The following is a 14,766-nucleotide window of genomic DNA, read 5'->3' as shown; positions in this document are numbered from 1 at the left end:
TTTACAGATAGGGCATGAAATGAGGTTTGAAGGTAAAAGATGGAAACATGGAGCAACAGAGTCAATATTTTCAGTACACAGAAGACCCAAGTGTTACGCCAATGTCCATATATTGTTATAAAGGCAAACGTTCCATGGCTGCATGACTGTGGAATAATCACTGCAGCAGGAAAAGCAGATTCACTTGCAGTAATTCTTGTCATATTGATGTGAATTTTTGCCCTTCTAGACATTAAGGATCAGCAAGCGTGCACCATTTTGTGGGTGGGTAATATTCCAGCTTGTGTTTGTGGCTGGATTATCCATAACACAAAGCAAAGCAGCAAATGAGAAACACTCTAAACGGCAGAGGCAAAAAGATCTATGAATCTGAACAGCGCTTTTACTAGTGCAGCACATTACAGAGCTCACTCAATGATATGGCAAATACATAAATCACATTTTACATATTGATCAACGTCCATTTTTCATATTCAAGAGAAAAAAAAGGCTTATACAACAAAAACATTTTTGTTTTTGCTCACATTTCTTATTCACTGAAGTCACATAAAACATTTTCTGTTTACACAATAGACCCATTTGTCTCAAATATCTTTCACAAATCTGTCTAAATCTGCTAGTGAACACAACACCTCTCCTTTGTGGAGAGAATCCATTCTCCCTCTCAGGTGTGGCATACCAAGATGCTGGTTAGACGCCTGATTATTGCACAGGTGTGTGCCTTAGGCTGGCCACAATAAAAGTCCCCCTGAAATGTTCAGTTTTGTTATGTAGGATGGATTTGGGGGGTCAGTATCTGGTGTAACCAACATTTGCCTCACATAGTGCATCTCCTTCATAGAGTGGATCAGGTTGTTGATTATGGCCTGGTGAATGTTGGTCCACCCCTCTTGGCTGTACGAGGTTCCTGGTTATTGGCAGGAACTGGAACACACTGTTGTATACACGCCAATCCAGAGCATCCCAAACATGCTCAATGGACATGTCATCCATTGACACAAGATCTGGGATGTTTTTAGCTTCCAGGAATTGTGCACAGATCCTTGCGACATGGGGCTGTGTGTTATCAGGCTGCAACATGAGGTGATGGTCGTGGATGAAGGGCACGTTCGCGGTATCTCTGTGCATTCAAAATGACATCAATAAAATGCACCTGTGTTTGTTGTACTGTACAACAACCTGATCAACTCTAAGAAGGAAATGTGCTCCACTGTGTGAGGTAAGTAGTGATCACCAGAAACTGACCCCTCCGACCCCCCCACTAAGACAAAACTGAACATTTCTGAACGTCCTTTTATTGTGGCCAGCCTAAGCATAAGTCCCATGACCTTATCTCATATTCATGCATCTTGATATGCCACACGTGTGAGGGGGAATGGATTATCCACAGGAGAAGTGCTCACTAACACAGAAGTATTTGAAAGAAATGGGTCTATTGTGAAAATGCTTCATGTCTTTCAGGGGCAACACGTGATGCAGCGATTAGCACTCGTGCCTCACAGTAAGAAGGTCCCGGGTTCGATTCCCATCTGGACGGGACCTCTCTGTGTGGAGTTTGCATGATGGCGCAAACTGGCAGCCTCACTTCTGACAGTCAAGGGCAGCTGTGGCTACAATAGTAGCTTACCACCACTAAGAATGACGTGAATGAATAACGACTACATTGTAGGAAACACTGCACTACAGTTTGTAATACAGGCTTGCAAAGCACAATACAAGTGCAAGTCTTTGAGTTTGCACATGAAAAATTAGAGCAAAAATGAAAATGACATTTTAAAACAAACTTCAGCTTGAAAGAGAATTTAGAAATTTAGGACACTTTTAGTCAAAGGAAAAGCAAGTAATATGTCTATGTAGACAAGATGGTAATGTCTCGCTCCTGGCAAAGATACGAGTCAGGTCGGAGGAGAGGCGAGCCCACTCACAGTAAGACACATATTTTAAGTATTTCTTATTTCCCTGTTTCTTGTTAATTAAAGCTTGAACTTTAATCTATTAACCAGTGGTTTAGTGCGGCTTTAACCATAAACCAATTTATTCCTCAGCATCCAAACATCCAAACTCTGAGCTGTAACGGGATTGGCTCTTGATCTAGTTTAAAAAGCCTTGTACCAATAATTACAATTGTCAAATATGTAAATCGATTCAAATTTGAGTCATAATTTGATTCATAATTTGATTAAAATTCAATCCACTGCATCACCACCTTAGCCTATTTTGGTATTTGGTAAGTGCTCCTTCATTATCACAGCTATCCACTCCCAGCTAATGCCTTCTCTAATTTTACACTCCATGAACTTCAGCGAAATGCATAATTTTAGCAAACTGTTCCCCGTCAGCTCATTTGGGTTTTAACAAACAGCTATTGAGGCAGCACATTCCTCTCCGTCTGAAAAAGGAAGTTCTCCATTGTCCATTTATCCCCGCTTATAACACCAAACACAAAAGCCTGGGAACTTTTAATTGGGTGACCCGATACATTCAGGGGAACAGAAAGTGTGCACACAAGAAAGTTTGATAGGGGAAAGGTCACAAGTGCACTACAAATTACGGCTGGCCTTGGTGTGCTCCGGGTAGACTTATAGGATGAGTAGTTGGAGAGGATCGCAAGGCTTGCCTTAAAAAGCAAAGCCAGCTCAAGCATTAAAGAAGAAAAAAATCTGTAAAAGGAAGCCGTCACGTTTGTTGCCTTAATAGGTCACACATTATAGTTTCACATTATGGAGGGCAGAGGCCAAACGCTCTATCTCGAAACTGAAAATCCACAGGCTGTGATGAGTGTCTTTCTTAAGGATCAAGTCCACAAATTTGCACAAAAAAAAAGTCAAATCTGTCATCTGTATTGGGTTGTTTAATGTTGTTCATGCTTCACCTCTCACCACGAGAGGCTTCGTCAGCAACTAACCATCTTTTAGCAGCAGGGTGAATATTTAAACATTACATTTATTCAGCCTGTTGCTAAAATATTGCTCTTTGTTGACGAAGCCACTTCCTGGGGTAATGTGTTGTTTGCGCAGCTCGTCTGACCCTGGTTCACCCCTACGACACCTTCGGGCCAAAATCAAGGACTAATCAAAGCAAACGCACAAAAGGTAGTAAAATGCTCACATCTAAATGACACATATAACCATTTTTCAGTCAGTTTGTAAAGCGGATTTACCCTGGGAGTGCACCAAAGTTCAACAGATGACACATAACCTTTTTTTTCTGTACTGAGAGCTTAAGAAAACACAAAATCCACAACATTTGCACTAATAATCTTCCACATTCAGTTCCTATTGACCAGCAATGTGTGATTAGGCAATGTCACCAAAAATGTTAAACTGTTACTTGATCACAGGGAAGACTTTGAACTTTATGCCAGTTCGTGTGCCATGTTGTGTTTTTGTGTCGGCCAAGTTACCACAGAGATATTAACCATAAACCAGGTCAGAAAACACACAAGATTTTTCACAAATTCTACCAAACTCCACCACAACTGGCCCTTACCAAGTGATACCACGTAAACGCAACTATTCGTTTTTTTTTTTTCATGTCTGTTGCTAGGTCAGGGAGCACTTGTGAAAATGTCGGCAGCATTTTGGAATAAACCGTCGCTTCAAAGACAGGGAGACTTCTGTTCTCTGTTTGGGTCTGGTTGGATTTAAAGCAATTGCAAAGTGTCTCAATGGAAGTAAAAAAAAATCGAGGTGGAACGTTTTCACGGCATGGAAATAAACATGAAAGATTTCTGGGGGGAAAAAGTCCTCAGAAAAATGAAAGGAATGACAAGTTCAATTTGCATCGATTTATGGAAAACCGCCACCGTGAGTTTTCAGGCTTGCACCCAGCTATGCGGGATATTAACAAGAAAATCCAGGCTTAACCAACTCAAGGCTCTTGGCTGGAAAGATATCAACAACTTTTTACAAAGACAATGAAAGTGGACCGCAGAAGTGAACACACGGCTTATGATATCGGAGCGCGCTGCCAGCCCGCTAAGGCCCAAAGTAGTCCCCGAGGTGCCAGCTGTTCACGATTAAAGCCGCTAATAAAAAGCAAAACTTCACAGATATTTTTATTGGAAGCGAGTTTTACCTTGAAATGTCAAGACTTTTTTTTTGCAGCATATTTAAAAAGTATTGTGTTTCCTGCACATTCTTTCACCGAGACTGCAAACCCAAACAGAGGTGGGTTCAGAAAGTTGCACGGCTTCTTTGACTTACATCTATTTGATCTGTTCTTTTGTTAAACTGCACAAACTCATTAAGACACAACACAATATTAAAAATGGTAACACATCCTGCAAAATCAACCTTTTTCTCTCCAGAGCTTTTACCTTATCTCCACATCAAAAACACACTTGGCGTAGTATTTCACTTCAGTGAGTAATCCTATTCACTTTGAGCGCTCCAAACTGTACTTCCTGGACTTAATCGCATCATAGATATTAACTCTACTTCTCGTTTTCGCATTTCCAAATCCAAGCCCGACCTGTTCCGCAAAGTGCTTCTCTCGTGGCGCCGTCGATTTGCTAGCATTGCGTTAGAAGTGAAAGCCTGTTGCAATCCCCACTGCTGCCTGTGGAGGGTGCACAAAGCCTATTTCAAAATCCCGACAAGCCCCTCTAGTCTCTCCTTTTCCTTACATTTAGCATTTCTAAACGTTATTATGGTACTTACGAGAATGCACAAGAAACTATGAGAAATCACAATATCGGTTTTCTTCGAATCAGCAAAATGAGATCAAACTCTGGCTGTGCGCCCCCCTCACATTCCCGCCTCGAGCACCACGCACACGCAGTGAAACTCTAAACTTTTTTCCTGTCTAAAATCCACATACACAGGGGGGAGAGAGACCGTACAAACATGGCACCGGCGGACTGTTGATTCCAAGGAGGGAGGGAAGGAGGGAGGGAGGGAGGGAAGGAGGAGGTAGAGGCTACACTAAACCGGGGGTTGCACAGAAAGCTACTTGGTGCACTCTCACGGCCTTATAGCATCCTCACCATTACTCCTCAAGTGTCTGCTTCCCACACCAGCCAAGGTTAACAAGCCGCGCTGGTGTCTGCGTGCATGCGTCGAGCGGGTGGTGTTAGCGAGAAGGAAAGCCTATATCGCAACTATAAGTCAGTCAATACAGTCCGAGCGCCGTGGCGGATGATGATGCAGGGATACAGTAGCCTACAAACAGCCAGTGCCTCCCCCCCACCTCCCTAAAAAAAAATACTCCCCAGCACATCCCTAATCTACCATGGCATTGTGCACCATGCGTCTGGAAAGCTCGCCAAAAAACCCCAACAAAAGGTGTACACAAAATGGCAATATCCTACCAAAAAAAAAAAAAAAAAAAAAAAGCCAAGCTAGCAGACGAGAAGAAGAAAAAAAACTCCAGTGCGCACTAATCCCGCTGCCTTACAGAATAAAGAATATAGTTGGAAATGGTGGATGCGCATACCAGGCAGTAGCGCAGCGAGCCCGGAATAAAATGTGCCCATGTGAAGAAAAAGAAAAAAAGAAAAAAGGTAGCCCAAACAAAAAAAAAGCTTTCCTACCTTTCTCTCCATCACTCTGCGCCTTCTTCTTTTTTTTTTTTTTTTTTTTTTTACTGGATACTCAGCACAATGTGAAAGCGAGTCCCCGGTCCTGGCGCGGTTCGGTTCTGCTCAGTTTATTCTTCACAACTTCCTCGCAGCGTCCCCCCCCTCCCCTTCCCTCTCGCGCGTTCAGACAGCGGCGCCTTTGGACGTGTGTCTCACTCTCCCATTAGCGGACACACGGGCGAGTTATTAGCGCGGCTGTCTGGTGCGTGGTGGTGCTGCTGCTGCTGCTGCTGGTGCTGGTGGTGCTGGCCTGTGGGACCGCCGGGCCGGGGATGGAGCTAACACGGACCGCGATTGGTGAAGAGCCTTGTTGGGGGAAAAGGGAAGCAGCGGCGCAGGCGCGGTCTGGCTCCCTGTGAAAGAAGAAAAAAAAAGAAAAGAAAAAAAAAAGAAAAAATATCAGTGGCACAAGGAGGGAGTGTCAACAAATTATTCTCATGAGCGAGTTTTTATTTATTATTTTTTTTTTTTTGGAGAGGGCTACAATCCGGCGATCAATTTGCATGACTACTTTTACGCAGGGCTTCCCAGTGTTGTTTTATTGGGAGATACTATCACAAAGAATGAATTGTAGGGGATTTTGGCTACAGTGGACACAGACTGTACTGTACTGCGAGAACACAAGCGCCACCTGATCCCTAACTAAGCCATAATGTATATAGGACATCCAACTTAAAGCCACACCGTGCAGATTTACCCAGTTGATAAAATTGAAATACAAGCATTTATTTTATGACAGACGTTATCATCATTGAAAAATACTGCATAAATACACAAACAAACATGTTCCTTTGCTGTGAGAGGATCAGCTATCCTGAGACATGACTGTAACTTTACCGGGCGTGGGTACGTCTCCGGCTCGTCTCCATGGAGATGACACATTGATTACCCATTGCAGTAATGGCATTGTCTGTGTTGAGCTGGTCATTGGGAGCATGTTTTGTGTTGATGGCAACTGCATAGTCCAATATGTTCCGCTGCGTGCCTTTAAAAGCCATGCGTTATGGATAATATACGACAAAACCTATTTAAATAACATGTTTTATGCTGTCAACTTTTTCTTTCTTTTTTTGGAGGGTGGTTTTGTGGCAGTGAAGTGACAATTTTATGAAAGAGTAGCATTTTTTAATGGTCTAACTGGGAGAGTTCGTATACCTAGGATAGAACTGGGTAGGGTTGAGAGTTATGGAAATTCTACCTCTTTGTGACATATCCTGTGCCCATGTCCGATAAGGAAATTAAATGATAACCCTCTAAAGAATGGCAAACCAGAGAAAACATAGAGGCAAACCCTTTTATATCATTGTGTTGACGTTCTGGTGGAAAAAGGAGACAAACATCTTCCTGCTCATTAATAATAATAATACTGTTTCCAGGACAGATTCAACTCATAGAAGGGAAGAGAATATTCTTGAAAGGCCCTACTGTATATCTAGAACAACACAACAACAAAGCAATGTGTAGAAACAACCCAAAGTTTTATTTGATAGCACAGGCAAAATGGGCATTTGTGTAGAACGTAAAGTTTGAACAATTTTTAATGGAAGTGCATATGTGTTCATGTTTTTCTCATTATTACTTGCATAATGCCAAAGAGTAAAGAGAAGAAAACCAAGTCACAAAACATGCCAAACCAGGAGAAAACAAATCATGTTGACTTCGTGTGGTGAAATGGGTCGTGTCATCTGTCCAATGCACTTAAAAATTAATACATTCTAAGGAGTTTTCTTCTCAGTCTTGGACATCAAAATAGTCAATAGCTGGCTCGTCTCTGACCATCTTAGAAAAGGCGACTCCACCAACAGGCCTTAAAGCGATAAGAAAAAGTCAGAGAAGTCTTAAAATCGGAGAACATTATGTCTTTTTTGGCAAAAACTTACTTGCTGCTGTGCTGTTTGATGTGAGCGATCGGAGGAGGAGCTCTTGCTGTTGTCTCCCGTTTGATTATTGAGGACAGGGATGAGTTTGGGGACACGGCCACCCCCCTTAAGACGGAAAGATATGTTCAAATTGAGGAAACCGGTCGTTCGGTTTAATATTGAAGTGACAATCCAGTATTGTGTCCTACTTTTGAGCGGTGATGCTGACGCTGCGCTTGGGTTCGCTGTCGTAGCTAATGCTCTCCATCTTGTACACCTCGGCCAGTTCGTGGATGACCCTGCGATGCTCTCGGTTCATTGGTTGGAAAGTGTAGCTTCTTTTTGCTTGTTTTCCCTGGAGAGAAATCATCCACAGACATTACATAATGTACAAATAACACGAGTCGAAAATTACCTACAATTTTACAGTAGGCGTGTTTGAGATAAAAGCTGTGCTAAACATGACCTTGAGACAATACTTGTGCTTCAAGGCATCATTTCCATAATTTTCAAGAAACTATTCATTTAGTTTGGCTTGTGAGCAGTTGGAGAAGAGGTTTCGCTGCTCTGTTTGAAACTGCAAGCCCACACAGCTGGCAGCTTCATGGAGGATCACAGGAGGGTAGGCTGTGCTCAAAAATAGCTAAACATACAACAACTAGGTCACAAAACACTACAGTAGATGGTGCCGCAGAGCAGGTTTATATCAAGTATTCAGTCAACACTATACAAACTAGGAGTGGTTCAAAGGGTATGTAAATGCTTGGATTTGAAGAACACATGTGAAGGATCAGGAAAAGGATCAATAATTAGATCTTTAAAAAAAATATATATATAAAAAGCCCAATGCAAGCTTCTTAGACAGCCAGCAGGGGGAGCACTTCATCATAAAAAAAAACAAAAAAAACATTTGGCCCAAAGACAGTGACCTACCTTATTAGTTATCTCGATCAAGTTCCTGATTTCATCTTCCACCTTGGTAACAAAGTTGATATCTTTTCTAAAAATGTAAACAAGTCAAGTGTAAGAGGCTGGGTGACATATCGAAAGTCATTGGAAAGGACAGAGCGATTGCAGCGGCAGACCTGGCGTCCTCCTTGAGGCTGTCGCTGTACACAGATGTGGAGCGCACGTTAAACGGGTCTGAGGAGGGGTCTATCTGTAAAGCTTCCGCCAAACGCCGGTTCCTCTCCAGTATTGCACATTCTTCATCACATTCGAGCCTAAAATAACACATGGTTTAAATGCCAATGTCTGAGCCTGAATATTTTCAAGTGTACAGTGGAGTAGAGTATGGCTGCATGAAGTTTTGGAGAAAACTAAATGTTTTGACAAGTAGCAGCAGGTCTTTTACATGATACATCCACATGTACTTTTTGTCTCAGAGGACGTCCTGTCACCAAAATTATTTTCAGTCCGATTGCGATTCACCAAGTGCCACCATTAAAATTGCAATTTCAGTCTAATTGTGATTCATTGTACAGCCCTTGTGTGTAGCTGACTAAAAAAGCAGAACGCATACTTGGTTTGCTTCATCTCCTTCTTAGTGAGCAGTGGCCCGATGTCCATTGAGTCTCCAAGCTGCATGTCAGACAGTTTACTGGCCACAGCAATGGCTGCATATCTACAAAGCCACAAGAAAACAATGAATACATCTGAGATAATAACTGAGACAGGTTAAAAACTGACCTCTGGTATGAACTAGCCGCTTCTGCACAAGCAACGCTTTGTTTTCTTCGACCACAGTCGCACTGCAGAGACACCTGGAAGCAGAAGACAGAATTACAGCTACTTTCAAATATAACTGTTATATTGGGATTTGCACAGAGTTCATTTTCTATAACCACTGTCAAGAGTTTAAATCACCAGCTGGTTCTTCCATAGTGAACATCTGGAATCCTTAACATAATTTTCTGTCGCTACAAAATGCAACAAATCACAGAGATTTACTGACCACAGCTCTCTTTAGAAACGGTTTACATCATGAATAACCAATGACCATAAAGACACGTACAGATGGGGAATTATTCATATACTTCCCATAAATGTGTGCTACTGTGAGACATCTGTTTAAATCCACCGGTTATTTTAGCGGGACAGGAGCCCAGCTGTTGTGTGACCGGGCGCTGTACCTTGGCAGTGCAGGTGGTGCTGGGACAGCTGCTCCCTTTATGACAGGGAGCAGCGCACGGGTGGCCGCAGTCTGGACGAGGACGCCCACAGGACTGTGGGCACACGGCCTCACCCAAACACTCGCCGCGGTGGCAAATACGATGGCACCGGTGCATTCCACAGGGAAGATCTTTGTTACATGTCAGGCCACAGGAAATGTCCTGGAGATGGCACGGGATGTTGCTGCGTTGCTAAGGACATAAAGCACATTAGTTTAGTGCAAAAGGGTTCAGGAAGTACAGTACTTATGCCTGTCCATTTATTATTCTTTTTTCATGCTTCCAAATGTATTTTCAAATGTTTTATTGGAGGGTAATCCGTTTAGAATGAAAACTAATGGAAACAAATTCAGTATTGGACTGAAACAGAGGTCGACAACTTTCTAAACCCCTGTAAACCTTTGTAGATCAGCTGTAATTACCTCATGATTTCCCATACACCATTTCTGAGTGAGGTATGTACAAGGTGGACACTTCTCCTCACTGTGGCAGTTGTGAAACACTAGTGAAGGAAGAAAGGAATGGAATTGTAATGTAAGCTAACAATGTTTAAATGACTGTACTGGAGTGAAGTTGTGTCTCACCGGGGTGGTCACACTCATGCCTCCTGGTACAAGTGCTCTTGCATTCCGGCGGCTTTGTACCACAGGGAATGGGGGGATACAGGACAGTGAGCCCACAGTGGCAGGTCAGCTCATCAAAACCTAGACACATTTACATGCAACACAAGAGCTCAAGCTGTATTCTGTCTTGGTGTGACTCATAATGAGAACATAAATAATAGTCCGTGGATCTCACTGGACTCCCAGCAGAGGTCGCAGTTTCCACGGTGACACGGATACTGGCAGCGATGGACGCCACATTTCAGTTTGTATCCACAAATCGAGGGGCACTTGTGCTCCGAGGCCTGTGGAAGACAGAGACCAGGCACAACATGAGCTCGGCTTCACAAAGTCAAATTTGTTTGTATTAGGGGAGTAAAAACGCAAGAACTCACCACACAACACAGCTCTCTACACTTATGCCGACCACAGGAGAGCTTCTTTCCACAGCGCCTCTCGCAGGTGAAAACAAGCTGATCTACAAAGAGCACACGCATGTCATATTTGACTTTTCCTTTAGGACTCTGATATATGTCCTTACCTTCCTTGAAGATTGTTGCACATGGAACCTCCTAAAATTTAAAAACAATATTGACGAAAAAATAGAAAAATAAATTCCATAAATTGTAGTATTTACTCACAACATTTTACCTTGACATTGGCACCACATCGGCACTGAATGGAAGAAGTCAAAGAACAAGGTCCACATGGGCCTTCATGACAAAGCTTTTCACATAAATGGATCAGATCTGACGTAACAGAAAGGATTCTTTGTTAGAACAAGTGCCTATGTTAGGAGACAGGGATGAGGAAGTATTTTTAGAGATAAAATGATTATATGTGATTTAAGGCTTTACCGCTGGAGCCACAGACCAACGGCTTGCTGCATGTTTTTCCACAAGAGGGGATTGGATCGGTGCAGCGTGTTCGTTCTGATTCGCCCAACTCTAAGAGCTTGCTCAGCGGTGTCTGACCACAGGGACAGGACTTGACCAGGCTGGGAGAGAGAGGGCAGGACTGGCACGGCCCGCGATGGCACACCTGCTGGCATTGGTGGGCTTTGCAAACTAACATCCTAACGGGAGTCACTCACAATTAGAATGTTAAAATTGCCATTGTCACATATTCAACCAGACTTTGACTTACTTTGTGCAAACTTTCTGACAGGAGAAATGTCCTGTACCATCAAATCCATCTTTGTCAGTGCCACACAACACTTTGCGACTGCTAACACTGCAGTAGCAACCTACACAGTGAAAAGCACATGTTATTCCTCTCCATTGTTCAGTGACGGAACGATCAGACAACAGAATAACACACAGACCTTGATCAAGTGGTATCTGGCAGGGCTGACACGGCCCGCTGTGGCACACCTGGGCACAGGAGTGTTTCCCACAGTTGAGCATCAGACCACACACGCTGTCACAGCGCAGTACCAAGCCTTGGCCACAGCGCACAGGCTGACTGCAATCAACAACATTGTATTGCTCAACTCTCCCACATTACAGCAATAGTACAGTACAGACACAGGAGTCACAAATACCTGGTCTTCCCACAGACGCAGGATTTAGTTACGAAAGCAGGACACTGAGGACAAGGCCCAGGGTGGCACAAGCTAAAATCAGAAGACATGAAATTTAGCAATGGATACCTGCAAATGTAGCATATTAAAAATGTTACATTACAGCAACAATAGTAATTGCGTTACTGACTCCTTTGAGAATACATGTTTGCTAGTCTATGCCATCTTTATTAACTTAGTATTCTGTTGCCTAGTGAAGAAGTACCAAGTGCTGAAACATTTTTTCCCCTGCTCACATGTTACAGGGGTGTTTGCAGTCCTCTCCGCTCCTTTTCTTCCCACACATGTCTCCGCAACTGTGGGGAATCTCACTGCGCTGCCACTCTGGATTTGTCACTTTACCTGCCGAGTAAACGCTTGTTGATGATCTCATTTAGTAGATCTTTTCTATTCTACGACGGAATAAAAGCACAGATAGAGCAGTAAACCATTGTACTTACCACAGAAGCAGGTGTACGTAGATGGATGTTTGTGTGCTACATTCTGGCAGGCTGGACAGCGCCAACCTTCACCTGATTCTGAAAAACAGAATGAGATTCAGCTTCAAGAGAGGACGCATACAATGATTCACAGAGGGACAGAGTGAATGTCAGACCGTCGGCCATTGAAGCTGGGGATCGAGCCCACTTCTTGATACAGTTCAAGTGGAAGACATGATAGCAGCTCTGGCAGCTCCAGACTGGCGCCACGGCCCGCACGACTTCACAGCACACCATGCACTCGTACTTCTCCTCGGACAGCTGTTCAATCAAACACCCTGCACATAAACACACACACAAGTTAGAGCCATTATCTACAGTCAGAGAGAGAAAAACAACAAACATAACCTTAGGTGCTTTGAAAAAGGGCAAAGTAGTTCTAAAATGGTTGGAATAAATATAAAATGTATAACCGTTCATATAACTTTCCTGGTTATATAAAGTTCAAATTCAATAAGTCTAACACTGAAAATGTAATAACTGAAAAAGGAAATGTGGAATGAACAATGAGACGTGACAATAACATCCTCCTGACCAGCCTGACCTGTCTGCGTCTCGTTGCTCTCTGGCCTCCTGTCATGGTGGCTCCTCGGCCCGGGCCTGTGGTTCTGCCGATGGGGTCGCCGCTGGCCTCGGCCCTGAGCGTCAGGCTGCCTCTCCGCATCTCTTCCTCCTTTCTGATTGGGCTTTTGGGACGGTCTGCCCGGCTCAGTGTCACTGTGGCCGGCGACTCCTCTCTCTGAGCCCGCTTCTTCATTAGACGTCGCTTTAGGCGGTTTGATCGGTCCCCTGCGCTTTGTCTCAGTGGGTTTTAGATGCTGGTCGCTGGAGTGGAAGGGTCCAGCTTTTCCCCTCTGTGACCTTTCCCTGCTCTCCACAGGGACATCTCTTTTATAGTGGTCGGGTGCAGTAACATCAAAGTTAGTGCTTTTGTCGTATGGCTCTCCTCTTCTTTGCTCCTGGTTGAATTTCTTTGCCCGTTTAGCCTGAGAATTGTGGTTCTCATTAAAACCCCAGCCTAAATCCCCCGCTCTCCAGTTAGAAGCTTCAGATCCATTTGTTGGGTATCCACTGGGTCTGTGACCCCGATATGAGGCAGAATCACCAGCTGGTCTTTGCCAATTATTCCCGTCTCGCCTGCCGCGCCCTCTGCCCCCGTGTCTGCCGCCATCTTCTCCTGGATGAGGAGGATGAGGAGGATGATGCCGTTCTGCGTAGTTGGAGTTGTTTTGTCTAAAAGGTTGATTGAAGCCCTGATGCGAGTGTTCATATTGCTGAGTGAGACCGTAATCATCCCGATTTAGGTTTCTAGAGTTGTGATGTCTTGGACGTGGCCTCCTTGGTTTTTGCTGTTCTTGGGGGTTAGATGCTCCATGGTTGAGGTTGAGATCCGTTGGGTCTACAATAAGATAATGTGTTACAAATCATTCAAATATTATTAATAACTAAACAGTACTATCATGTATTGTACAGCATCCCTTATTTTTAAAGCTGTTTTCTTCATGGCCAGTAAGGCAAACATAATCACAACCAAAATGCACAAAACATCCTGCAAAACAATGTGGAACACAGAAACTGAAAATGCATTTCAGAGCAAATTATATTTATTCATTTATTAGAATTAGGACAGTGCACATTAATCAACCTGTCCACAGAAAGCCTCTATGTAAATGTACCAGAATTAGCAGAGTAGCTAAATAGCAAACGCCGCTATGCCAAGGGAGAGGGAAGCCGCCACTCTTTTACACGCCGCCAACCTTTTTTTCTTTTTTTGCGCAAACAGCCTTTGTGCACTGTGCTTCTCGTCATAAAGACTTACTAGTGACAGTGAACTAGCAGGGTGGTTGTTATTTGCATTGTTAACATTACAATACAAACAATGGCCTTAAAGTAATACCATCAGCAGTCATTACAAAAGTCCAAGCCAAAGAATCTGCTGCTCGTCAGGTGCAGCCATGTGAATCACTGCCTCTGTCAAAGCCACTGTGTCACTGTGAACCTCTCGAAAACGAAACTGCGAACTAGGCTCGGCTTTAGGCTTTGCCAGTCCAAAGTTTGATTTGAGTGTGGTTAGCTAGCGCTATGCTAAAGTGTCATAAACAAGTAACACCTCTGATAAAGAACGTCTTATGTAACACAGAGTGAAGGTCGTAAACATGTGAAGTGTTGGTACATATTTACAAGGTTTTTAAGCTTTGAGGATAACAGCAGTGCTCTTTTCTGGATCATTTTGTCACAGACTTGAATGAACTGACCTGAGCCCTCGGCCATTCACTTCACGTTTCTCTTCCCCTTCAAAGTTGACAGGAGGTTCCCGCGTGGGTTGATGGATGGTGATCTTTAGGAGGTTATTCCTTTTGCTTAATAACAACTATTTTGTGTTGTTATTAGAGGAAAATAAACTCTCCAACAACACCAACACCCTCTCACGGGTCCGTCAAAGTGCTAAGAGCTAACACCGGAAGCTTATAGCAGCGCAGTCACTACTTCCG

General features: G+C 43.5%; 2 protein-coding genes across 3 annotated transcripts in view; both read right to left on the bottom strand.

Annotated features, from left to right (window-relative positions):
* Positions 1-5,907, bottom strand: part of smarcd3b (SWI/SNF related BAF chromatin remodeling complex subunit D3b) — a 37,882-nt gene extending 31,975 nt beyond the window's left edge. Inside the window, exon 1 of one of the 2 annotated variants that reach the window (XM_079576683.1) lies at positions 5,534-5,907. In XM_079576683.1, coding sequence (XP_079432809.1) covers positions 5,534-5,545 — 12 coding nt within the window. In that variant the 5' untranslated portion in view covers positions 5,546-5,907. Of the gene's footprint in view, positions 1-4,987; positions 5,132-5,533 lie in introns of those variants that run through there. The other variant, XM_079576684.1, reaches the window with a different exon arrangement.
* A 1,135-nt stretch (positions 5,908-7,042) lies between these two features.
* nfx1 (nuclear transcription factor, X-box binding 1) lies at positions 7,043-14,739 on the bottom strand. The gene is made up of 23 exons (XM_079576043.1): positions 14,530-14,739; positions 12,819-13,673; positions 12,391-12,552; positions 12,236-12,313; positions 12,032-12,137; positions 11,757-11,828; positions 11,538-11,677; positions 11,360-11,459; positions 11,071-11,288; positions 10,865-10,962; positions 10,755-10,785; positions 10,609-10,691; positions 10,410-10,518; positions 10,196-10,315; positions 10,034-10,113; positions 9,573-9,803; positions 9,130-9,203; positions 8,963-9,064; positions 8,526-8,663; positions 8,374-8,440; positions 7,650-7,795; positions 7,462-7,566; positions 7,043-7,388 (listed from the first exon to the last, which is right to left on the bottom strand). The coding sequence occupies exons 1-23, from the start codon at positions 14,543-14,545 to the stop codon at positions 7,313-7,315; spliced, it is 3,207 nt and encodes a 1,068-aa protein (XP_079432169.1). The 5' UTR covers positions 14,546-14,739; the 3' UTR covers positions 7,043-7,312.
* Between the last annotated feature and the right edge of the window lie 27 nt (positions 14,740-14,766).

The sequence above is a fragment of the Gobius niger genome (genome assembly GCF_951799975.1).
Source record: "Gobius niger genome assembly, chromosome: 18".
Lineage (NCBI taxonomy): Eukaryota > Metazoa > Chordata > Actinopteri > Gobiiformes > Gobiidae > Gobius > Gobius niger.
The sequence above is the reverse complement of the archived record's forward strand: the minus strand, read 5'-3'. Positions and strand labels throughout refer to the sequence as shown.

Coding starts and splice junctions, on each gene's coding strand:
- nfx1 (XM_079576043.1), bottom strand. Junction 11,289..11,359: donor TGTCAGAAAGTTTGCACAAA/GTAAGTCAAAGT, acceptor GACTCCCGTTAG/GATGTTAGTTTGCAAAGCCC. Junction 7,567..7,649: donor GTCAGCATCACCGCTCAAAA/GTAGGACACAAT, acceptor TTCCGTCTTAAG/GGGGGTGGCCGTGTCCCCAA.